The sequence below is a fragment of the Hydra viridissima genome, unplaced genomic scaffold (assembly GCF_058129835.1).
Source record: "Hydra viridissima isolate aposymbiotic clone 2 unplaced genomic scaffold, HvirCarnegie_v1 scaffold_11, whole genome shotgun sequence".
NCBI lineage: Eukaryota > Metazoa > Cnidaria > Hydrozoa > Anthoathecata > Hydridae > Hydra > Hydra viridissima.
In genome coordinates, this window is record NW_028324310.1 from 13,724,285 (window position 1) to 13,750,000 (window position 25,716).

Sequence of the window (25,716 nt, forward strand, 5' to 3'; positions counted from 1 at the left end):
AAAATATTTAACGATCGGACTGTTATATCGGACTGTATAATCCGCAAAATGGGTCGGATTGACCTTTTTTTTTGATTTTACGAACCAGATCGCCGGTGCCTAGTATTCTGCGAGACCAAGCGCGAATACTAGGCAACAGCGGAATATGAAACTTCAAAATATTTTGAAAATTTCCCTTCTAAACCCAACACTTTTGGTATATAATGAGAATAGGAATGAGTTTTTTTAATTTCAGCCAGCTTATACTTTGACTCATGAATTCGAGCAAAACAAAAAACCCCTTAGTATTTCAAATTTTTTTATGCACCATATTCTAAGACAAAACTGAATTAACAGATTACTACTTTATAAAGTTCATCGACGTTATTCAAGGTTTTGTTGGAATAATCTCCGTCCCAACCTCTGGCATGGTACTCTCTCTTAAATGTTTTCTTTGGATTTTTTAACCAGTAGAATTCAGACCAATTATTCGTTAGTAGACCTAAACAGTTACGACTCCAATCAAAAGATGCGGATTCAGGAGGTGATACCAAATACTGGATTGGAGTATCTGGATTCTCCTACACATAGAGAACTCTGTTGTGTAGAAAAAAAAAAAAAAGCCGAAAGAAAAAAAAGCCGATTATTTCGTGGTAAATATATAAAGAATCTCGGACGATAGATTAAATTGCAAATTATTATTTCATATCTAAATATAAATGACAGTTAAACGACTATTGATGTTGAAGCATAATAACAGTAATTACAAATATTATTTTGCAAATTTACGAGAGAATACTTTCATAATGTTACAAGAATTTCTTTTCAAAACTACCCCCAGAAAATTTATCCCCAAATGATTTTGCAGTTTCGATGAACTTAGCTTTTTCTTTTGGATTGCTTCGTGTTAATTTTAAGTCATTCTCGCGATCGAACGGTCGCCGGACTTTCGGTTATCACACTAAAAATAAACGCAAATAAAATCAAGGTCAACATTCGCAAACAGCCTTTTTCTTTCTGTAATAGCCGTATTCACTTTTTTATTAGAAAAAAATCGGAAAACCTTACCGATTTTTGCTTACTTCGGTGCATTTCAAGCAACGACTGTGGGCGGTTTTGCTTCTAATGTAAAAAAAAACTTTCATCAAGCGTGATTTTCTATATCCATTAAGAAAAGTAAATCTTTAGTCACTTATGCAGAGCTTAAGCAATTTTTTTTTACGATTTACCTTCCAGCAATCAAAATTGAAAAATGGAAAAATTATAAAACTTCAACAATAAAAAGTTTCGAAAACAACTCACAATTAAAATTAAACTTAAAATTAAATCAAAACTCACAACTCACATTATACTCAGATATACGCGCTTGCAGTTCTAGTTCTTCTTTTGAAGGTTCACGTACTTCTATAGGCTTTTTTTTCTTGTTGGCACCAGATTTAGCGGCTTCCTCTCGCTCCTATGATATCATTAAAAATAGTTTAAGTGATAGCAAAATAATTTAGCTGTATCTCTTACTACTTTATATGACAAGAGGTAGCAACATTGACTACAGTTAAGATGAAGTCAGCTAAGACGATAACTAAATATGTGACACTATTTGGGAGATACAGCGGAGAAAATAGAATTAGCCTCACCATGTGCTGATCCAATATTTTGTAAATCTGTAAACAAGTTTGTGCGGTACAACTTTTGTATCCACACACATATAATTACTGTTACAAACAACAACTTTTTAGATTATAATATAGCATAATTAAATTGCGGTACATTTGATAAAACTATAAAATGTATAATACTTGATATTTGCGGTAGCAAATAGAATTAGCCTCATCAATAATTATTTTCAGTTTACTTGTATATTTTAATCTGGTGATACGCATTTGTGAGTTAGTTTTTTATTATTATTTGTAAGTTAAACAAAGACTGTGAAATCAGTGCTCATAAAGTTTTTAACATTTGGTTTTTGATACCTTAATTTGAAATGGGACGTGGTAAGCGTTTAACGAATGAAGAATTAGCAGTAATCAAAGCATACAAAGATACAGGCTTATCTAATCGGGAAATTGCGAAGAAAATTAAAAGATCTCCAAAAGTGGTTAGCAATTACTTCAAGATTGGCGTTAATTATGGAGCTTATAAGGGAAGTGGTGGCCAACGTAAAATTGATAATCGTACTAAACGAGTTATTGTACGTTGTGCTGCTGCTCAGCACATGACTGCATCTCAAATTCGTGCTGATTTACAATTACCTGCATCTGTTCAACGTGTGAGACAAATCTTACATGAAGATCCAAACACAGTTTGGAAAAAGCGTAAACCAAAACCAAAACTTACTGCTCGTCATAAAAAAGTTAGATTACAATTTGCGAAAGAACACATGTCTTGGCAAGAAGAGTGGCATCAAGTTCTCTTTAGTGATGAAAAAAAGTTCAATCTAGATGGTCCTGATGGCTATCAATATTACTGGCACGATCTTCGAAAAGAGAAAGAAACTCTGATGAGTCGTAACTTTGGGGGTGGAAATGTTATGGTTTGGGGGGCTTTTTCCTTTGCTGGAAAACTTCCACTGGCATGGATTTCAACAAAAATGAATTCACAGGACTACATTGACTTATTAGAAATAAGTTTACTTGAACATGGTGAGGAATTGATGGGTGAAACTTTCACTTTCCAACAAGATAATGCTACTATCCATAATTCAAAGCTTACAAAAGCTTGGTTTAGAGAAAAAAATATTCACGTAATGGAATGGCCCGCACGTAGTCCAGATCTTAACCCAATTGAAAATCTTTGGGGAATACTTTCTAGAAAGGTTTATGAAAATGGTAAGCAATTTGAATGCACCTTGGAGCTGAAAACTCGTATCATAGAAGCTTGGAATGAAATATCTATAGAAACTATCCAAAATCTTGTGACTAGTATGTCAAACCGCATATTTAAAGTCATTAAAAATTCAGGAAGCAATACTAAATACTAAATGAGCGTAAAAACAAAATATTTTCTTTATTTTTTGTATATAACGCTAATGAGGCTAATTCAATTTTCTCCACAAATTGAATACTTTTAATTTTTTTTCCATTTGGAATTAATTAACCATACCAATTTATAAACTTTTTAGTTGTAGTAGAAGTAATAAGAAATAAAGTAGATTTCATAATTGTTTACCTGCAATTTTTATTAAATTACAACAAAAAATAAAGGTGAGGCTAATTCTATTTTCTCCGCTGTAATGATTATAGAGCGCTCGAATGAAGAATTGACGAAAACAAAAATATCTTCATTAAAAAATTGTAATTTTGTGACAAACTTGATAATAAAACTCGTTAAATAGATGAATAACTTCAGTATTACAGCGTAGTGTTTAACGACGCTCTTTTTTACATGTAATTTTCAAAAGATAAAACAGTTTAAAACAAAATTTCCCTTAAATTTTTACTTCAACACAAATTTGAGCTTTCTTATCAGCAGTTCAAAAAGGCTTACTAAGGATAAGAGGCCTACTATGGACAACATATTAGTTTTTTAGGAAAGTTCTCAGGGTTTGTGTTACTGTTTTTCGTCCGTCTGTTAATGAAAAAATATTTAACTTACTGAGCATATTAATATCAGATCTTCTATGACATCACATACATTGTACAGAATTTTTTTGCTCTAATGGTTTGTTTTTTTTCGAATGGTTTGTTTTTTTCCTGCATTCAATAGCTATATATTTATTAGAAAAAATGTTGCTCTTGACATCGACTTTATTTACAAATATGGTCACAGGAAGTTTATCTTTTTTTATTTCAAAACAATCATTGTTCATTAGTTGAAAATATTTATTTTAGTTTGTACACATTATTGTCAACACGAGTCATTTTTTTCTTACTATGATGCAAATTGCAATAAAATATATAAAAGATAGATTATTCTTCAATTTATTGAAAAAAAGCGATTTTTAATGCTTCATTTTTTTAATTGATCACTGTCTAAAACGATTACTTGATTGCCTTTTAAAAACCGTTTTAACTCGGTCATAACTGAAATTTAACTGGTACTCGATTTTGGCGGTTGTTCAGTGCTCAGAATAAATCGACTTAAATCGCATCGGCAAAAATGGAGATTGGAATGGCGTTTAATTCGAAAAGTGGAGATTGGAATGGCGTTTAATTCGAATAAATCCGGTGAATATGAGGAAAGTTATAATCATTTAAAGTTTACCAATTAAAGCCCAGAGAATTTTCCTGACAACCAAATATTATCGACTTTTTGTCCATTAATTTGTGTTTAATTTCAGTGTGTTATAAACTAAAATGGGAAAAGTAGTTCAATAGAGCAATGACCTATCTTTTCTCATTCCTACTTTTAAGCATTTTTCCCGGAACAATTTTTTTGAAAAAATTATATTTTAAAAAATACTTTTCTTTTCAACTCTCTACTGGCCGGTGTCTCAGTCCATCCGGATCTATCACCGAGTTCAACAGCATTTGCGCGAAAGGTTCTCGGGCCTAAACCTATATTTAATAAAATGATAAAAACATAAAATAACCGTTTTTCATTTCAATATTCAGGTTTTAATAAACCATTTCACTTTTAAAGTAAATAAAATATTTCACTTTTGAAATTAAAGCTTTCAGATTAAAACAAGTGAACATTTACAAACAAATTTTATTTAGTGGAAGAACGCAACTAATATTAAAACGATTGCAAAGAATTAATTAATCATCATTCACATATTGTTAAAGATATAATAGTATGTCTTACAGCATCTTTATTCTAAAATCTTTGGAAAGTTACCTTAACATATAGATATGCCAACAGTCAATAGATGACTGAAATATTTAGATAGTAATAATACTTTACCAAAGTTTTTAGATAATTCAGGGGGCAACTCTAACATCCAACTCTCTCGTTCTACTATTTCTTCACTCTAAAAAAAAAACGCTAAAATAGTATGAAGACGCACAATAAAGTAAAATACAAGATAATTAACGTGAATAGAAAAAGTGACCTTTCCGGTTAGTTTATTCTTCATTTCTTCTGCTCGTCTTTCAATTTCTTTCTTAATTAGTTCTTTACCGTCAATCTTAAAAGAGAAAGTAAAGTTTTATAATTTCACACACTCATAGCTTCCTAAGTCTTTTAGATAATGTTTACAAACTCACATCTTCTTCTTCTTGTGATAGCAATGATGGACCAATGACATCCTCATCTTCTGACGTTAATTCATCTGAAATCAACTAAACCACTTATTCTCATCCTTCAAGAGTTCCATTGAAAATAAACCTCTTTTAAAAAAAAATAAAGCAGCTAAAAATAATATAAAAAAATTAAAAAAAAAATATAAAAAAATATATAAAAATATTGTATAATTAAATAATATATATTAAAAATATATGCAGCTTGTTCTGAAATGCAACCATTGTCTTGCTAGCAGTTGCAACCACTCTCTTACTAACAGCAAAAAAAAACAAAACGTGTTTTGCTTAAAATAAGTCAAAAAAACTTCCTTTGTGTATTTTACCTTTTATGGTAATTTATTTTTATACTATGCTAATTTATTTATCTACTATGCTAGTTTATTTATCTGCTATGCAAATATAAATTACGTCCATGTTTACCTTCCTTTTTTGATTCTAATAAATGAAAAGGAAGTGAAGGTCCAATAACATTTCTAGGAGCAGCTGAAAAACCTGGAGGTAAACTGGGGCCATAAAGATCACTATTTGTTGCTTCATTTTTCTTATCGTCATCAATGTCTGAAGTTGTGGTTCTTTTCTTCTGTAAATGTGGAGGAAGCTGAGGGCCAATCTCTGCCATTATTTTTATTTTAAATCAATTTATACTATAATAACAAGAACAAGTAAAAACAACGGTAATAAAAACTGTGATTACTTTCCTTACCAAACCTTTTATTTTTAGTTTTTAAAAGAACCATTTCATACTTTGGCTTTCTTAATATAATTTTTATGCTACTATTTCACATTTTCAGTTTTTCATTGTTTTTTTCCTGGGGAGGTCAACTAACTACTAACTAAACTAAATACTAAAACTAAAACTAAACTAAACTAACTAAACTAACTAAACTAATACTAACTAAACAAAATACTAATACTAAACACATATTAAGCATATGCAATGCCAGAAAAAAAAGAAAATTTATTTGCATTATTTTTTTCCTTCTATCATTATAATGTGGTAACCAAAGTTTGTTTTCACTGGAGGATCTGTGTATATTGGGTTATCAACTGTACTTGGTTGAAGTGCAAAAGCAGCATCTTGGAAAGGACCGACCTGAAAAAAAAAAGAAACAAAAACATTTAACTTCAAATTATTCTCTGCTCAAACTAAAATAATTATATAACAATAACAAAAACATTTAAAAAGCCTAATTTTTTAATGACAAAATGTCATTCACAATGTTAAATCTTGCTATTGTAACTATTTTTAAAAATTTTTTACTTTAAAAGTTATAAACTGTGATTATTCAAAGTAATAAACACACTGGTAAAAAATTAAATAAATCTTCTAAACTTTTTTTTTAGTTAACAGTCCTTAGAGGTTTTTTAAAATCAGTGCCCATACTTTATTACAGTTTGACATAAAAAAGAAAGTTAACAAAAAAATAAAACTATTTAAAAATTGTTTTCTTAAATTTGGTTTTATTAAAAGTAAAAATCAGAACATTTTCCTTCATTTTATCAACCATTTATACAGAGATTAAGTTTTTCTTTTGTTATTAGTATAGGGAGACCACAGACAAGGACAATTATATATAAATAATTCATAAGTGCACAAACTTCTCCCAGCCAAACAATTGAGTAGAATCTGAGATAAGCCATACTGAGAGTGGCGATGATAATTCACACTTTCTTCATGATTATTAATATTAAATGATATGTTACATTTAAGTTTTGTTGTTAAGAAACTTAGAAAAGTTTAAAAAGGTATTAAAAAATATTAGTTAAAAAAAGGTTAGTTTAAAAGTATTAGTTAAAAAGTATTAGTTAAAAAATTAGTTAAATCAAGTAATAAAAAAAATATTTTTGATTTTGAAGTTAATTGAATTTTTAAGCAAATTTATTTGAGTCATTGACAAGGATTTATTTTTTGAAATTAACAAAAACTAAAACTTTTAACTAATACTTTAATTTGTTCATTATTTCGTAATTTATAATTTGATTTTAATATGTTAAATGTCAAAGCAAAATTATAAAAAATTTTTTGAGAAATTTTTGGCTTTCATGCCAAAATGGGACAATAAGTTTTGCAATGCTTTCTTGGATATAGGAAAGTATCAAAGATATATATATCTACCATCGAGCCTCTAATCATCCAACCCAAATCACCCTAAAACAACAACAACAAAAAAAATCAGCATTTTATTGCAGGAGCAATCGTAAAATATATATATATATATATATATATATATATATATATATATATATATATATATATATATATATATATATATATATATATATATATATATATAGTATAAAAAATGTAAACTAAAAGTATACACATTTTTTACATACATACATCGAGGCAAAACAGGTGGAATTTTACAAAAATAATAGCACTAATTATAACAGGTATGTCAACTTTTTACTAGTGAGTATTATTTCCTAAACCCAATGAACAACACAGCAACACTTTGTCTTGTTAAAGTCAAGATAGGTGGAGGGACCACTCAACTTACTAAATCAGATGCAATTACTAAAACTTCAAGCTCAGGAGGTAATTGATACTGTTTTACCCACTTTTAAAAGATCAGCATTGTATGCTCACCCTGAGCGTTCTGCAAAGTATACTCTGCATTCAGATAGAAGAAAAGCTAAGAAAAGCTGTTAGTAAAATAGTTAAATTTAGAGCAGCTAGAGATGATCCACTTCAATTTGAAGATAGATCTTTTAGGACTCGAAAGACTCCTAAAATCATCATGGAAGCAACCTGTTTGTTGAAACTTGTAGACTGGAGTGATAGTGCTGAACTCCCTATAACATGTTATCTACTGAAACAGTTAAAGAGTTTACCCTCCAATAAAAGTACCAAAGTGGCTGTCTTACACACAATCTGTTGAAAGATGTGTTAAAATGATATCTGAAAGGCCTTGTCATGTCTTTGGAGATGTTAGAAGAGATGCAAACATTTGTTTTAAGTATTTATCTATGAAAAGCCTAAACTTTATAAGCTTAGACTTTATAGATAAATGCTTTTGAAGCATTTATATTTACTTTTGAAGCAGTTAAGAAGAACACTTACTACCCAGGAAAAGAAAATTTTTCTATAGTTCAACAAAAAAGTAAAATATTTCAAGTTTTGAAACCTATACCCCAGATCTTGCTTTATCTTCACTATATTGTGTGGCTACTTCACTAAACCGTTTACCAGCTTTTAAAAGCGCCATTGCTTCCAAACATTTGCTTTGCTTTTCACACAGAATATGACGAACCTATAAAACAAAATGCTTGGAATAATAAACTACACACACTTTAAACTCAAGCTTTAGAAGGAAAAATTATGTAATTTTCAGTTCTTGGAAAAAAAAACAGAAACATGATCAATAAGAAAATACAAGTTGAGCAAGAGTTATTAATAAATTGTACTAACATTTAAGGGTGATTAATTCATAGCTTATACTAAAGATCTGTGCTAGATAAGTGATTGCATGTTCTGAACTGTTCAAGACACTCTTAATTACAAGGTTATAACATTTTAAACTTTAGCAAATAATAAAAAATAACTAATTGCAAAGAAAATGGCAATAAAGATGATAATGTTTTAAACCTTAACAGAGTTTCCTGCACCTGAACTCTTTTTAGAAGATTTCTCTTTGCTGTCTAAAAACATGTAACATAAAATGTTATGCTGTATCATAAAGTATCAAACTCATGGGGAACATGCAATATAAAAATACCCCTTTTGAAACCATTTTATATGACACAATCATGATCTAAATCATATAAAACTTTCAGGATATCCAAACCTGCTGATTCATTTTTTCCTCCTTTATCCACCTTTCCACCTTTAGCACCTTTAGGAGCGGCAGTACCACCTTTTCCCATTATAATCAACTTCTAAGCAGTTACATCAAAGTACAATTTTTAAAATAAATTTCCTTCTCTAGTAAACAGAACTCATTTAGTAATAAACATTTAGAAACTTAATAGTGTAAGTTTTAAGAACACGTAAGTTGCATTTGATTTTATTTAATAAATCCTGCTCTTACATATCAAAAACTTTTATATACTCTTATTTGTGCAAGAGACTTGTGTTTTAACAAAAAATATAGTAAAAAGATATATAGAGAAATTATATAATGCTACATACAGTTTGATATAGAAAAATGACTGTGTATTAAAATTAACATTTCCTCAAAACAGTTGCTTTTTTATTCAACATTACTAAGATAAATAACTTCAATAAAAGAAGGTCGACATAAAAGATTCTTAATAATAAATTTCAATTTTTAGGAAAATTTGCATTTAACTAAGTTTATACATACGTGTGTGTGCGTGTGCGCGCGCGGGTCTGTGTGTATATATATAAATGAAGATAAAGTTTAAAAATTAAAGAATGCAGACAATTTAGTAAAAATCAAGATTTTTATTTTAACTGAAATAAATAAATGGTTACAATTTATAACATAAAATTACAGTTTTTTTATATATAAAATTTTTAACAAACCTAGTCTTATGACACTCACAATATTCTGTCATAATCCAACTTAACATCATCATATAAATAAACTTAAACACAATGATATTTTTGGCATATGAAAAAAATTTGAATACAATTTTATAAAATCAAATATAAAATAATATCTTTTAAACATTAAAAGATTAACTGATCACTCAGCTTACATATTACATAATATAATCTTGTAATTACATTTTGTAAATACAGCCATTGTGTTATAACATCATTTGTTAAATGCAGTTAAATGCACTTATTATTTTATTCATATTTTTAAAACAGTTAAAAAGCTTTAAAATGCATCATAACAAAACAAGTTGATACTTTATACAAGTTCTGTATAGCTGTCTAAATTATGTACTTCAGACTGTAACATTCAAAGAATGCATGCCTAGGTAAAAGCTGTCTTAAGGATTTCTTCCTTTGCACGCCTCAAGTGAGATAACTATAAAAGAAAGTTTGTTATTAGAAAAAGAAAAAACTTTATCTTGGATATTTTTAATTCAACTCCTTTAAAGAAATTTTAAACCTTTGCAATAATTTTATCTTATTCCTGTGTTGTTTGGTGTGCTGATTCCAAAAAAAAAAAATAATAAAAAGGTCATATCCCCTACAAGTTCTCATATATTAATGCTAAAAAATATTTTATTCAAAGTGTTAAAAAAATTATATTAATCAATCAAACGCTGTTAGGTTGGCAATAAATTTTATTGTTATAAGATCAAAAATTCATTATAATACTATAAGGTAGTTCTGATAAATGGCACAAATGCTTTTTTCTTCCAATTAATATAATCTTGCATTGTAATGTTTAACATGTGTGCTTTTAGTTCACACTCTAAATATGGGTAATCGTGGTTGTAAAAACTCTCCTAGCGCTTTTTCTTATATATGTGATGACTTTTTTTTATGTGATGTGGTCTAGAATTTTAGGATACGGTATAAGAAAGAAAGAAAAGCTTTTAAATTTGCAGAACCCATGGTAAAGAGAAAATAAAAAACATTCAAATGATTGTTATTTTTTGCAGCAAAACTCAAAAAAAAAAAAAGAAAATGACTATTCTAACTTTACTTCAGCTGATTGGCTGATAAAACATGGACAGGGACTTCCTGCCCCTCAGCCACCTCAGCCTATTGATGAAATTTAACAGTTTATTGCCTATTGCTCATTCAGTCCATATGAAGGAAACTTAAAAAAATTTCAACACAACTTCGTAGTAAATTAACAATAGAGCTCACACTTGGATACTATGTGAAAAGTTGTCTCCATGCTCCTTGTTCAACAAAAAGAATTTACAAGATTTCCATGTTTTATATGTGAATGAGACAGCAGAACAAGGGATCAACATTGGAACAAAAAAACAAAATGTGTGCCTGTAAGAAAAATGTCGACACCTGGTGAGAAGAACATTTTTGAATAATACTTTAGTAAACCCAAAAAAGATACTTTTATCATCCACTATACATAATGATGGGCTTTCTGTAACAATCCATAAAAGCTTTACCTAAAGATAATTACTTTAAATATTTGTGTATAAAACTTCCTCATTTATCAGAAAAGACAATTTGAAAGCACCAAACTATGAACATATTGTAGCCAAATGACAGGTTAGTTCAAAACTCTTGTTTGTCTAATGAGCCCTAAACCCTTTCTTGCACAACTATCTTGGCTTTTTTTCTAAAAACTTGAGTAATACGAGCAAAGTGCAGGGGAAACAGTTTCATCATGACATAAAAGAGATTGAAAAACAATATCAAAGACTGTAGAATATTAAAAGGATGGGTGATTACTGTTGACTATACAAAAAACTTTATAGAAAGTAGGAATAAGAAATTAGCACCAAAATTGTATTGCAGAAATTTATTATCATTAGAAGCAAAAAATTTTGTTTTTTTAATTTTTATGTATAAAATTTTCTCTATTTTGAAATTTATAATCAATATCATATTGTGAGAGAATTGTGGGTAATAAAGACAAACTGATACCAAATATAGTTTCAGCACTCAAAAATGCATAAAATATAAGGGATTTGGTTTTTACAAATATTTTTTTGTTGGCCATTGTAATAGTTTCTAACAATAGTGAGGGTTAAGAAAACAAACTTTAGAAAACCATTACCTTTCTTTTTTCCAGAAAATTGACAATAAAGTTATCAAGATTTAAAGTGCCTAAAGTACAAAATTTTAAAAAATACAAATTTATTTAATTTTTATTACATTCTTATTTTAAACATTTTTATTTTTTTACTTTTTTTAAAATTAAAATAAATAAATAAAAAAAAAGGACGAGTTTATGAAAATGTTATATTATTAGATAAAAGCTAAATTGTAGATTTCCTACTGATAAAAGCTCCTAAAAATTTATGGTATGCAAAATAAATGTTATTTATACAATTAAATTATATACATTTATAAATTAACTTTTTATAAATGACATGCATTTAAATGGTTGTTTGAAAAAAGAAAAGAGATAAGAATTCAGTAAAGCTCATAGATTTTAGTGTTACATTTCTGACCTTGATATTTTAAATACTGTTTTGTCTTAATAATAATATTAACCTAATGTTGTTACACATATTTAAAAATTATTGACATATATCAAAATATATATTTACCAGACAAAAAATTTACTGCAACTTTCTCTGACTCTTCTTCAGCTTCGAGAATACTAATTCTTAAGTTATTGAATATATTTCCAATCTCATACATCTATATAATAAAGTTATAGAAAAACAATTAACACTTATGACACATTTTGTATTTTTCTAAATTTCAATTATTATTACAAGTCATTTAAAGAATTTTTTGATAAAATTAATTTAAGAAGCTTTTAAGTTTATTTAAAAGTATATCAATAAATTTGCTGTTTAGTTGATATAAAAATCTCAAATATATATCTAAAAACTAGACATTTCTCCGAAAACAATCAAGTGTTTATTTTTGCTGTTAGCATTGTGTTAACAGAAGTGAGATTGACTTTAGATCCCAGTTTTGCAATGTTTAGGTAGGAAGACTTTGTAATATTAAAGATTTCTGTTTTATAATCAAATTTTTGTGAACATAGTTCTTTTACAATGACAGGAAACAATTTAGCTTTTTGAGAATGTATTATCAAAGATTATAAAAAAAAGGAACCAAACAAAAAAAAAAATCCCACCAAGTACTCCATAAACAAATTAATTGCATATTGAAAATACGAGTGATTAAATGAAGACAGTCTTTTAGAAATGGAACAAAAGAGTGGAAGACCACACAAAATAAATCATTTCACTGACAGAAAAATTGTTTGTCAAAAAGATTCCTTTTCGCAGTGCTAATAATATTATGTAAAAACTGAAACTTTCAGGATTTCTGAGCTTCAGAGCAGAAAAAAAGTGTTTCATTTCTCCAGAGAATTAAAAAGCTAGAATTGAATTTGCAAATGCTCAAAGACACTACACTGTTAATGATTAAAAAAGAGAAATGTGAAGTGATGAATCAAAGTACAATTTGAAAGGTTCTGTAGCTTTAAAGGTACATAGACGCAAAGACAAAAGGTTTGAATACTAAATACACAGGAGGAAAGGTCAATCATAACAAATGGCATTATGGATTGTTTCGGCTATCATGGTATTCTTGGGGAAAAGATGGTTCCTCATGTTGATATGCCTCTTCTATGGACATTTCAACAAGACAATAACTCAAAATACACATTTAAAGTCATTAAATAATGGTTTAAAACAAACATGAATTATAAAATGATAAGAATAAATACTAATTTATATGATTCATAAAAAAGTTACTGATGTTTTGGAGGACAGTATATCTTGTGTACTCAAATCTTAAAAAAAAAAACTTGACCTGTAAAAGTTTATCTTGATACTGAGCTTTTGTTTGGAATTTATGATACAAATCATCACGCTCTTCTGTCAGTTCCTTAAGATTCCCTTGTTGATCAACAAGTTCATTTTCAATCTCAAGATTTTTTACTAAAAATAGTAAAAAAAAAGTAATCACTTTTTACATATGAACAAATGTTTCACTTTAAACACTTAGTAACAACTATTTTGAAAATAATACATTCTGTGTTATTACAAGAGTAATAAATCCTTCTTTACTTCAAAAGTTGAAACTAATTATTAAAATTTATGCTACAGGTCTATATACTATCCTTTTCACATATGTATTTTCACTGAAAATATTCAGAATATTAGAAAAACTGATATCTTTAGATTAACATTAACAATTGCAAATTTAAAAAAAAAAAAGATATTTAAAAATCTTTTTTTTTTTAAATTTGGGTGAATTTGAATTTTTTTTAAATTCATAAAACACATCCATAATAATGGCACACTTTTAATTAAATATTTAAATAAAACTCCAGGGTAAATATTTAAATTCCCATTCCAAGCTCCTTGTAAACTGTTTGCATTCTCTTAGAATAAAAACTCATTGTATATCCTGATAATAACAAATCTAAGTTTAACAAAAGAATATTATTGAAATTGTGACTATAACACTGGTTTACTTGCAATTGCCTCATTTTCTTCTATTAACTTTGTTCTGCGACTTTGCAATTCAGCAAGCTGAAAAAAAAAAAAAAAAAAAAAAAAAAATCATTTTAAATCATCATTGTTGAATTATCAAGTCTTATTTGGTTGACAATTCAAAAGTTTTTCTTGTACAATCTGGTCTAGGTTTAGATTAAGAAGTTTATTTATTGGTGTTGGTGACCTGTTAATAAGGTTTGGTGACATAACCTATCAAGCTTTCAACTGTATTACTGAATATAAGTCTCTTAATATCTTGGAAAAGCTTTCAGAAGAGACATTAACATGCATAAAAATAAAGACAAAAAATGTACACTAGTTTTAACAGATCCTCTCCTAGATTAAAACAGCAATTTTATGATTACTTAAACCTAGACTAAGATCAATTAATACTTATAAACTGAATTTAAATAAATTAGGAAAAAATGAAAAAAAATGATAACAGATAAAATTTTTGAATAAAAATAAACATACTGTTTCCATATTTTGAATATATTCCAAGAACAAATCTTCATTATTACAAATATTTTCCAGCTCATCTTTCCTAAAATATAAATTATGGATTTACAGAACTGATTCCATTCTACAATCCAATCATTTTGTTATTATATTATTGTTAACAGTTACATTTTACAGATTAATATTGTTAGTTGGTTGTTTATTATGTTAACTTTTAATAAAAACTGTTAATAAAAACTTAGGAAATAAAATGTCCCAAATTGGTGCATTTAAAATTAAAATTAAGAAGCTATTGTAAAAATATAAAACACTACAAATTCAAAAATCACGATCAACCTCTAAATATTGCTCAAAAATGGCTAAAAATTTGTGTACATTTTTATTTTAGTATTTGTCACCACTTGAAAGTTTTCAAGTTAACATTTTTAGCTTTTTTTTTTTGTACCATTCTACTCCACATATCAGCTAATTGAGATGTTCATCAAGCTGAACACTAAAAAGTGGGTGTGAACTTCTTTTCACAATACACATGATATGGAAAGAACAAATGTATTCAAGTCTTCCCAGACTTAAATACATGTTTGAGGTTGCTAAAGAAGCTAATGTTTTAAGATTAAAGACTGTAAGATGTCTTTTTTTTATCAATTTTTAAGATGCGAGTGTTATTCCCTTTGATGAGACTGATGAGACTGATGAACTAATGATGAGATGAAGTGATAATGAGATGAAGTCAGTGAGTTTATTAAGTTTAGGTAATCTTTAAATTCAGTAACTTTAAAAAAAAAATTCTCATTCATTACGGAGAAAGATGAAAATATTAACCATTTGATAAGAAGTAGCAGAAAGAAACCAGAGACAGTAAAAATTATATAAAAATTATAAAGTATAAGTTATACTTATAAAATAGTTAATGAAAAACTTCTAGACAAACCTTGAATATTATAAATTATCAGCAAGGTCAAAATAATTAAACTGTCACTTAATGAACATAATCCGATGAATTGTGTCAGGTTTATGGAGAACTTAAACTATTTAGGGCCTAATCTTTTTCAATAATATTCTGATATTAATAATAATAAAAATAATAATAATAAAAATAATAATAATAAAAATAATAATAAAAATAATAATAATAAAACCAATAATAATAATAAAAACAATAATAATAATAATAATAATAATAATAATAATAATGATAAAAATAATAATAATAATAATAATAATAATAATAATAATAATAATAATAATAATAATAATAATAATAATAATAATAATAATAATAATAATAGTAATAATAAAAATAATAATAATAATAATAATGATAATGATAATAATAATAACAACAATGATAATAAAAGATTAACAACAACAACAATGATGATAAAATATTGTGAATGTTGATGATATTCAATTTATTCACCATTCAGCATTATAATTTTTTTTTTTTTTATTTGATGATCCAAGAATGTTGTTGAATGCATGTGTCTAAAGTCCTGATGTATAAATGATGATGGAAGTTTAAAAAATTATTACAAATGTTTGACTTTCATTAAATTTTATAATACTTGAAATAATATTCAAGTGTAGTTAATTCACCAGTATATGAATTATATCTTCATAAAATGTTTTATAGAACTACACAGTTCTTATATTCTGTACCAATCTTTTACTTGGCAAACAATTCCAAATAACTTTGTAAGTTCCTAACATTAAACCAAAAAAAAAAAAAATGTTCTAATTTATGGTGATTTAAAATGCAAGTACATTTGACCTCATTTTGAAGTTGTCTTAAATGGTGCTTTTATTTACAAAAAATGTTTTTTAGTTTTCTTTCATCTAAACCTTAAATCCACAACTCTCACTTTTTTCCTCCTAGCTAATAACAATGCAGCTGTTATTAGCACTATTTATTTTTAACACTATTTAAATATTACAATAAATAATACTTGGGTTATTCCATATGAAATCACCTAGTTTTTCAAAAGTGCCCCAGTTTTTCAAAAGTGCCCCACCTCCAATTTGCTTCAAACTTTTACCACCCACAGCTTTTGTGGAAAAAACACAATCCTGAAAATTTCAGCTTGATTCACCAAACTGTTCAAAAGTTATAATTGAATGAATATAGACTGAAATTGGCAAAACTTAAGTATCTGGAGCTTACTGCAGATTTTTTTGATTTTTGACAGATTATAAATTTTTAAAATAAAATAGATTATCACCTGAAACTTTTTATGGTAATAGTTTATCACCCAAATGATCTATTTTTGCAGGTTTTTTGGACTGGTTTTAAGCAATTTTTGAGTTCTTGTAACTCAAAGTTACTAATTAAGTCAATATTAGACAAAGTTTTGGAAACTTTAATGCACTACAGTTCAATACCAACAGACAAGCTGTGCCAATCTTTTGTCACTTTTGTGTACTTAGAGTAACCACTTGCAGAAAAATTTAAAATTGTGTATTGAAATTTGTTTTAGCACTTGCAGCAGCCTGTTAAAATATCACTTTTTTCAAAAAATACAATAAATTTCATTCACTTCGTAGGCATAGAAAGTAGCGTAGACAGTTAAAATAAATTATGAAACTTTTTACTGGCAAGGTTCCATATATAGACAATCACCAAAAAAAATTTAAAGACCTATACTCTATCTTATGACATAATTTTAGCATTTTAAGTGCAATGCTTTTTTAGTTTAAAAGGATACCTAATAGCACAAGTTATATTACATTTCAAAAAAAAAAAAAAATCAAAATCAAAAATGCTTAAAGTACACATGAAACACAAGTACACTAATTTTTTTATCTCTGGTTTACAATACTCATGATACTGTCATAATCATTATTAGCAAATTTGTAGTTTCAAGCACTTCTACCCTTAATGGCTGGAGCATTTATTTGACATATTACTTTGTCAAATGGAACCCAACACTGACTTGATTGTGCATCATTAGTCCATTTTAAATTTAATTTGTTTCTATGCATAAATTTTACATTAACATCTTGGTTTTCATTACAAATCTCAAGCACAAGCCCTATGTACCATTCATCATCATAAAAACATGCAATGTATTTACCAGGTTGTAAGTTTGAAGGATTTTTTTTTACCAAGTTAATATTATTCAGCAAATGGGTATCAAAGACAGTATCGCTAGAGATTCTCCGTAAAAGTAACTTGTCTCCATCTGGAACAAAACTGTGGTAGCTTCTTGTGCCAGGGATTGTGCTAATCTCTTCATACCGTTTCTTTAGGCTAAAATAAGTTTCATGGTTATTGATATCATCACTTGAAATGTAAAATATGTTAAAACCTTTAATGTTTTTTTCAGCCCATATAAACAGTTCATTTGGTGTAAGAATCTGGTTTGCATTTGCTGCTCGTAGACTTGCTTTTGCTGCTTCTCTTTTTATAGTTCCTCCTATTCCATCACATGGACTTTTGCCATGGGATGTAGCAAAGAAGTGATGCTCAGTATTTATATTGTGATCTTCAAGATGGTACATTAAGTTTAACAGACATTTGTAATTTTTGTACTGTGATACAGCACCATCACTGAAGTGTTTTACTTTATTGATTGTGGGTAGTTTGATTTTGGTCATTGGTAGTGACTTTGTGAGAAAACAATGAACTATTTTTTAGTCATGGCGAAGATGGTCAGATATTGCACAATAGCATTTACATTTGATTTGATTTTTTTCATCTTTGTAATAAACAGCAAATGGATGTAAGGTAGCTTGATCGGCTTGCCAGTAAAACCCTTGTACAGCATCTTGCACAAGAAAACTATAGTTCTCTACAAAATCCATAAGAATAAGACAAGTGTGTTGATCTAATTTGCCTCTGATAAGTAAGAGGATTGTGCTTCTTTGATGAAGTGGTGATGACAAAGGTCATACAAAGTTTCACTTAGAGTTTCAATAAACTCAATAATGCATGTTTGGACTGTGACAAGTGCAGTTCGATCAGTTGACACCCATTGTTTGTATGTGATCTGATCGTCAAAATCAAAATCATTATTTTCAAACACATTTTCCAAGTAAGTCTTCAAATTTAATTTACCGGGGCAGTTAGAACATAGATGAAACATGCAGCTTCGACTATCTTTATTACAAACACATACTTTCATCAAATCTTTGTAATATATTAAATGACCCTTAGGTAAAGCAGCGCACATCAACTTAACATTTTGATGATAAGAACATACGCAAACTGAGTGACTTCCTCTACTGTCAACTGTGATGCACCACTTCAGCCTTAGTTCGCAGAACTTGCTGAATCCAACTTTGTGTGTAGGGTATAGCTTTTTAAACTCAAGATAAAGTTCTTTTAACCGAACTAATATTTGTTTATGAACTTTTGCATTGTTTATACGCACTGAAACAAAGTCTTTTTTTCCTGGACATTGTCTTGTAAACTCTTCAGATTCATAAATTTCAATAACTTTTTGTTTAACAATATCTTCCAATGGCTGTCCTATTTTAACCTCAGGTTTAGCAAGTATTCCTTTTTCATTTTTCAACTTTCGAGCTTTCTAAGCAAGATGTTTTGAAACTGAAAATGTTTTGCAAGTTTTTTCAATTGACCATCTTATTTTCTTTTTGTTTTTTATTGCATCTAACAGTTTGCCTAAATCATTCCTTTTTTTACATTTTAGTTCTTTTTCCAATTCTATATCTTTTGGGTCTATATCTAATGCTGACGCTACTAGGATTATCATACTTGTTGCAATTTTTTTAACCTTTTGTCTTCCATATCCTAATTTGTCGCACCTACTTACATTTTTGAGTGGAGATATTTCCAATAGAGACACACTCTTATTAAGAACTGTCTTATCAAGGTCTTAACAACTAAAATCTTCAGCAGCTTCATCTTGACTAACTTCTGTAATTTTTTCAAGTTTGAATTCATTCAAACAGTTAGTACAAACTTTTTGACCAGGTTTGATCCTAAGCTGATTTGCTATTGATATGTTGACTTTACACAATCCCTTGATAATTTTTTTCTTGTGGACTTTAAATGGATCACAACAGTATTTTTGAAGTGCTTTATATCTAGAAATATAGGCTTTTTCATGATGAAAACATATCTCATTTGGTTCAAAAGTGTATCCTATCCTTTGAATTAAAACTTTAATATCAGTATCTTTTAGTCTTATTCTTCCTACTATTCTACAATATGACAATTTATCACAATCTTCATTTAAAACTCTTGCCACACAACATTTCTCTGACATTTTTAACTAATCTAAAAATATTAAAATTGAGGGTTAATTATGTAACATAATCTAAAATAAAACTTTGTTATATTTTTCCAGTAATAAAATCAGTAAAAATAAACTCTCAAGTACAAATGTGATTAAAACTGTCTAAAATGCAACCAATAAACTATTTATACATATAACTATTTCTGCATACACAAAACTTTTTAGTTTTTGGTTCTTGCAATATTAAAAACTAAAATAATAAAATCCAGAAAAAATCCAAAAAAAAATGCTGTGCAGATTTTACTACAAACTCTTGAAGTGATTGAAGTATTTTACACTCAAACTATAACCATGTGTAAATTATATCATTATAACCATGTGTAATTTATATCATTATAATTATATTACATGTATAGAATTAAACAAATATATGTTAAAAAATCATATCAAATAATTTAAGACACTGATGTTATTTTACGGAAAACTGATTGTATTTATTCAGGGAAAAATCAAAATTATACACCTAAGTCATAGGGCTACAATCATGTTATAAGATAGAGTATAGGTCTTTAAATTTTTTTTGGTGATTGTCTATATATGGAACCTTGCCAGTAAAAAGTTTCATAATTTATTTTAACTGTCTACGCTTCTTTCTATGCCTACGAAGTGAATGAAATTTATTGTATTTTTTGAAAAAAGTGATATTTTAACAGGCTGCTGCAAGTGCTAAAACAAATTTCAATACACAATTTTAAATTTTTCTGCAAGTGGTTACTCTAAGTACACAAAAGTGACAAAAGATTGGCACAGCTTGTCTGTTGGTATTGAACTGTAGTGCATTAAAGTTTCCAAAACTTTGTCTAATATTGACTTAATTAGTAACTTTGAGTTACAAGAACTCAAAAATTGCTTTAAACCAGTCCAAAACACCTGCAAAAATAGATAATTTGGGTGATAAACTATTACCATAGAAAGTTTCAGGTGATCATCTATTTTATTTAAAAAATTTATCTGTTAAAAATCAAAAAAATCTGCAGTAAGCTCCAGATACTTAAGTTTTGCCAATTTCAGTCTATATTCATTCAATTATAACTTTTGAACGGTTTGGTGAATCATGCTGAAATTTTGAGGTTTGTATTTTTTTCATAAATACTGTGGGTGGTCAAAATTTGAAGCAAATTTGAGGTGGTACCCTGGGGACCATTAGGTGATTTTATATGGAATGACCCACTTGGTAGATTATATTTACGTAAAAAAGATTTTGTGTATATCTTGTTTCATTAAATTTTCATTAAAAAAGAAAAACATACTTTAATTGTTGGAGCTTATCCATTATAGAGCTAATATCAGCTTGGATAGTTTCTTTGAAAGATCTTTCAGTAGTGATGACCTTAAAAAAAAATTTTCATGAATATTGCATTTTTGTGATTTTTAAACAACTTTTAAGTTAAACAAAAAACAAAAAAAAAAAACAAATCCCCAAACTCCCATAACTTTCTATAACTGTCTATAACTGTCATAATATATCATAATATCCCATAACTAGAAAGTCTAGGTTTTTTACATAGTTAATACAGAAAGAATATACAAAATCATGGCGGATTAACAATTTCAATAACATGCTTTTTTTAAAACCTTAGTAAATGATGTAATTTTTGTTTAGATGCATTTGGTTTTGATTCCCGAAATATATAAACCTGGAAGTTATTTGAGACAAACCTTTTGTAAAGTTATAACTTTGGGTAGCAAAAAAAGAAAAGGGTTATCTGTTCCTTATAAATTATACTCTTAAAAACAAAAATGTTCGATGCCAAAAATATTGAAGAACTCAAATTTAATACTCAATAAAAAAACAAATTGATCATCCAGAAGCAAGCTCCAAATGATCAAGCATTTTTTTCTTTCTAAAAGTAATCTCGAATAAAACCATACTTAAAAAGTACTTAAAAGAATTTAAGAGACATCCTTGGGATGGCTTAAACATTTTTAAATTAAAGAAGAAAAATTTATTTAAACTTTGTTTAATCAAAACTTGAAAATAGCCCAAATTATTGTTTTTATTTTGTAATAATACAAAAGTTAATTTTGTGTGTAAAACACACAAAATCTACTTTTGTATCATTACAAAATTTACTTTTGTTTTACTAAAAAATTACCTTATGCTTTTCTGAGTAATGAGGAGGTCGATCTGGCAGACTTGTGATTGTTTTAACAATATTTTCTGCTTGGGTATCATTATATAAGGTAGTAGGGCCATGTGATGACACTGGGGGTAAACTAAATAAATACAAAAACTTAAATGAACTGTTTATTGTGCAAATTCAAAGTTTAATGAATATAAATTTTAGTAAAAAAATATTTTTATAATTATTTATTCTGTAACTATTTAGTATGATAGTAACCAACCCGTAAATAAATTGAGGAGGGTTTTTCTTAAACTCTTTCATAATATCCTGAATCACCTTTCCAAAGTCTGAATGCACATAAAACTAGAAAAAAAACAACTCAATAAACATATTGAAAAAAATATATACATATATATATTACTTATTGATTCTTTTGGAACCTGCTTTTTGGCTCAAAATCTGAATAGTTCAGCTGCCAAAAATTTGTTATTTCATAAATAATATGTAACAACAATTATATAATAACAAATATATAGTAATAAATAATAACATATATGTATTAATAAATGATATAGAATTGCCTATTTGAGATAAATATTAGTTTTAATTCTTTCATTAATTCTTTATTTAAACTTTTACAATGATATCAACATGTCAATAAACTGTTTAAAAAACATTTCAAGCAATAGCATGATTATTTATTTTTTTATTAAATACAACATTTGGCTGAACTTTTGCTAAAATTACTGAATCCATACATTACATAAATTCATACATTACATACATTCATACATTACATACATTCATACATTACATACATTCATGCATTACATACATTCATACATTACATACATTCATACATTACATAAATTACATACACTATATACATTCAAACATTACATAAATTACATACACTATATACATTCAAACATTACATACATTCATACATTACATACATTCATACATTACATACATTCATACATTCTGGAAATTGGCTGAACATGTTGTTTTGCTAAGTTTTGCTGAATGTTTAGTCCATCTTTAATCAAAAACAAAATATGCTAAAACTATCATTTTATATCATTTTATAGTGATCAAAACAAGAACCAAATTATTTTTAATTAAATAAATTTTTGATTCTTTACAAAACAGATATTAAGTTAAAAATAAAAATTAAAAAAAATTTTTTTTTTTCAATTCTATGCAAATTAATGAATTAACCCATACCGTATTTAACCCTGGTGAATCAACAACTATCATCTATAAAATAAAAGTATCATTTTATCAAAAAAATTTTATTTTAAATCATGAAAAAGTCACTTGTCTATGAACATTAATACTCACTTGTTGGTTGACCCAAGGATGCTTTAGCTTTGGTGAAACTGTGACAATAGGTTTTTCATATGGAAAATTAGTTGGCAAAAATCTAAAATTCAGAGAGCTATAACTAGTATGATCAATAAACTTAAAGTACTTTTTTCCATTTTAAGAAAAATAGAAAACGTAATTTAAAAAGTACACTTAACAGTGTCAAGAGCTCAATTACATATTTTTGTTTACATATTTATTACTGAATAACCTAACATAGAACATTCAACTAACATTTATCCACATATTTTCTATGACCATTGAAAATCTTTATTGTACTATACTTACTATTACAAAAAGCAATAATAATGCAAAGTTTCTTATGAACTCACATATTTAATGAAATATTGTTGTCGCCAACTTTAAATGTAACTCTATATTCAACATCTCTCTGAACTTCAACAATACTGAAAGTTAATGCAAAAAAAAAAATGTAACAAAGAACAAAACAAAAAACAAAACAAAATTTCTAAAAATATTACTTTTTATACATCTTGATACCAGATATTTAAAAAGTATTTTTATATATTGTAATATCTTGGCACACTCAGCATAGCTAAAATTTTAAAAACTTGTGTTCTACTGCTGCATTATGTTACATATTACATTATACCCTCCATTTGCATATTTTGGACATTTAGCTTTATTTCTGCATTAAAAAGCGTTCAAATGTTCTGTGGTGGTATTAAATATTAAGCAATTATGTCTTAATCATAAAAAAAAATTAGCATTTAATCTGGAAAAGTATAAAACTAAAAAAAAAAAATAAAAATTAAGCACTTTGCAAATAATGCAACACTATAAGTCACATTAACCTGACCTTATCAACATAACATTTAAGTAAAGCTTATTTTAACAAGATTTTACTTGTGCTTATTTTGTGTGCTAAGTTACTGGTTTTGTTAAACACATACTTATGATAGATTTGCTTGCAGTGGCGTACCTAGGGTAAAAAGCGCCTGGGGCAAACTCCGATCTTGCGCCCCTCCTTCCCCACATTAAGTGTTTAATTACAATATTATAATAAACGATGACACAAACTTTTAATAAGACTTTATTATTCATTACAAATAAACAATTTGTTTATGTAACATACATTACAAATTTATTTTCTAGCTTTAATTGCTGCAAATTTCTTAACAAAATTGTCTCTTTTGCACCCCTTTCAGGTTGGCGCCCATGGCATGTGCCTTGCCTGCCCTACCCTAGATACGCCACTGTTTGCTTGTAAATACATTGATAACTAAAATCATTTGTAAATATTTATCAAAAAAAACTTTTACAATTTCGAATATTCATAAATATGAATCATAACAAAAACTTCAAAGATAAAGAAAAATAATGAACTTTCAATACTTTGATAATACTTTCTCTCTACCTTGCTAGCTAAAAGCATCAACCTTACAATGTTAGTTCTGAAGAGATCTATTTCTTCTTTAATGGGGCTACAACTTAATAGATATTAGAACAAAGTGTTTTATGTTTACGTATCTGCATTCATTACACAAGAAAAAATCTGACATAATATATCCAAAAGCAAAAGATTAACAAGCTGACTTTATTTAAACAGATGACATTTATAGGGTGTGATTATTTGTTACAAGTTTATAAAAAAAAACTTATATTAGAACACAATTTTAGATAACGTCACTTTTTAAGTATGGATTAGTCAACTTTGAATTTTAAACTTAACTATTATAAACTAACTATTATATTTATAATAGTTATTATTATAAATATAATAGTTATTAATAATAGTTATTATAATAATATTAACTTTATAATAGTTATTATTAACTATTATAAAGATTCTGCCAAACGCCCAAAAAGAGTGAAGTGGCAACATCTGGGAGCAATGGCTTTTGTTTATCCTCATTTTTTATTGCTTTTGCAATTGGTAAAAACTACCAATAGTTTTTTAAATTCATCTTCTCACTCAACTTTGTTTAGCATTGCAGAAATAGTTGTAATTCAGCTGACAGCAAGTTAAAGGTTTTTCATATTATTATATAATATTTCTTACATAATTTTCCAATTTTCAATGGTGATTTATTTCATGTTGCTATAGGCATTTAGTTAGTAAAAGTGATTTTTTTTTTTTTACTTTATCTAAACATAAAATTTTTTATTTTTAATGAAAATCAATATATCGTATAACTGCCAGTTATAATGGCTTTTAGAGATTGTAAGATCACAGTGAACTGTTTCTGTTATGTTTGTGGATGTTATACTGGACCTGCAAAAGTGAAATATAGAATTTCAAGGGATGCAAATTATTACAAGCTTATGAGAAATAATTTGAGATTTTTATTGGCGCTGAAGTTTAATCCTAGTTGTGTGAACTTCCAAGTAATGAAGACATCTGAGTTCAGTACTTTA

The 25,716-nt window shown here is 27.4% G+C and overlaps 4 protein-coding genes across 5 annotated transcripts in view; all 4 read right to left on the bottom strand.

Moving 5' to 3' along the window:
* Positions 1 to 610: 610 nt before the first annotated feature.
* LOC145191022 (GPALPP motifs-containing protein 1-like) lies at positions 611 to 5,974 on the bottom strand. 2 transcript variants are annotated; one of them, XM_090066778.1, is made up of 8 exons: positions 5,580 to 5,974; positions 5,124 to 5,188; positions 4,970 to 5,044; positions 4,822 to 4,888; positions 4,378 to 4,472; positions 1,325 to 1,435; positions 1,048 to 1,101; positions 611 to 940 (listed from the first exon to the last, which is right to left on the bottom strand). In XM_090066778.1, the coding sequence occupies exons 1-8, from the start codon at positions 5,776 to 5,778 to the stop codon at positions 893 to 895; spliced, it is 714 nt and encodes a 237-aa protein (XP_089922904.1). In that variant the 5' UTR covers positions 5,779 to 5,974; the 3' UTR covers positions 611 to 892. The 2 variants fall into 2 exon arrangements, with proteins under 2 accessions (XP_089922904.1, XP_089922905.1); XM_090066779.1 differs by having other exon boundaries at positions 611 to 931; positions 1,029 to 1,101.
* Positions 5,975 to 6,116: 142 nt separating this feature from the next.
* Positions 6,117 to 9,114, bottom strand: LOC145191024 (peptidyl-prolyl cis-trans isomerase NIMA-interacting 4-like). The gene is made up of 5 exons (XM_090066780.1): positions 8,948 to 9,114; positions 8,749 to 8,801; positions 8,294 to 8,413; positions 7,276 to 7,308; positions 6,117 to 6,252 (listed from the first exon to the last, which is right to left on the bottom strand). Exons 1-5 carry the CDS (start codon positions 9,024 to 9,026, stop codon positions 6,127 to 6,129), a joined length of 411 nt encoding a protein of 136 aa, XP_089922906.1. The 5' UTR covers positions 9,027 to 9,114; the 3' UTR covers positions 6,117 to 6,126.
* Positions 9,115 to 9,547: 433 nt separating this feature from the next.
* Positions 9,548 to 25,716, bottom strand: part of LOC149882308 (vacuolar protein sorting-associated protein 37A-like) — a 17,769-nt gene continuing 1,600 nt past the window's right edge. Inside the window, exons 2-13 of the mRNA XM_090066777.1 lie at positions 23,670 to 23,744; positions 23,314 to 23,395; positions 23,197 to 23,229; positions 22,250 to 22,332; positions 22,000 to 22,120; positions 21,154 to 21,233; positions 14,661 to 14,730; positions 14,165 to 14,222; positions 13,498 to 13,625; positions 12,273 to 12,366; positions 11,777 to 11,826; positions 9,548 to 10,102 (exon numbers count right to left, since the gene is read on the bottom strand). Coding sequence (XP_089922903.1) covers positions 10,049 to 10,102; positions 11,777 to 11,826; positions 12,273 to 12,366; positions 13,498 to 13,625; positions 14,165 to 14,222; positions 14,661 to 14,730; positions 21,154 to 21,233; positions 22,000 to 22,120; positions 22,250 to 22,332; positions 23,197 to 23,229; positions 23,314 to 23,395; positions 23,670 to 23,744 — 928 coding nt within the window. The 3' untranslated portion in view covers positions 9,548 to 10,048. The remainder of the gene's footprint in view (positions 10,103 to 11,776; positions 11,827 to 12,272; positions 12,367 to 13,497; positions 13,626 to 14,164; positions 14,223 to 14,660; positions 14,731 to 21,153; positions 21,234 to 21,999; positions 22,121 to 22,249; positions 22,333 to 23,196; positions 23,230 to 23,313; positions 23,396 to 23,669; positions 23,745 to 25,716) is intronic.
* LOC149882309 (ARL14 effector protein-like) lies at positions 19,481 to 19,873 on the bottom strand. The gene has a single exon (XM_090066781.1). It carries the CDS (start codon positions 19,871 to 19,873, stop codon positions 19,481 to 19,483), a length of 393 nt encoding a protein of 130 aa, XP_089922907.1.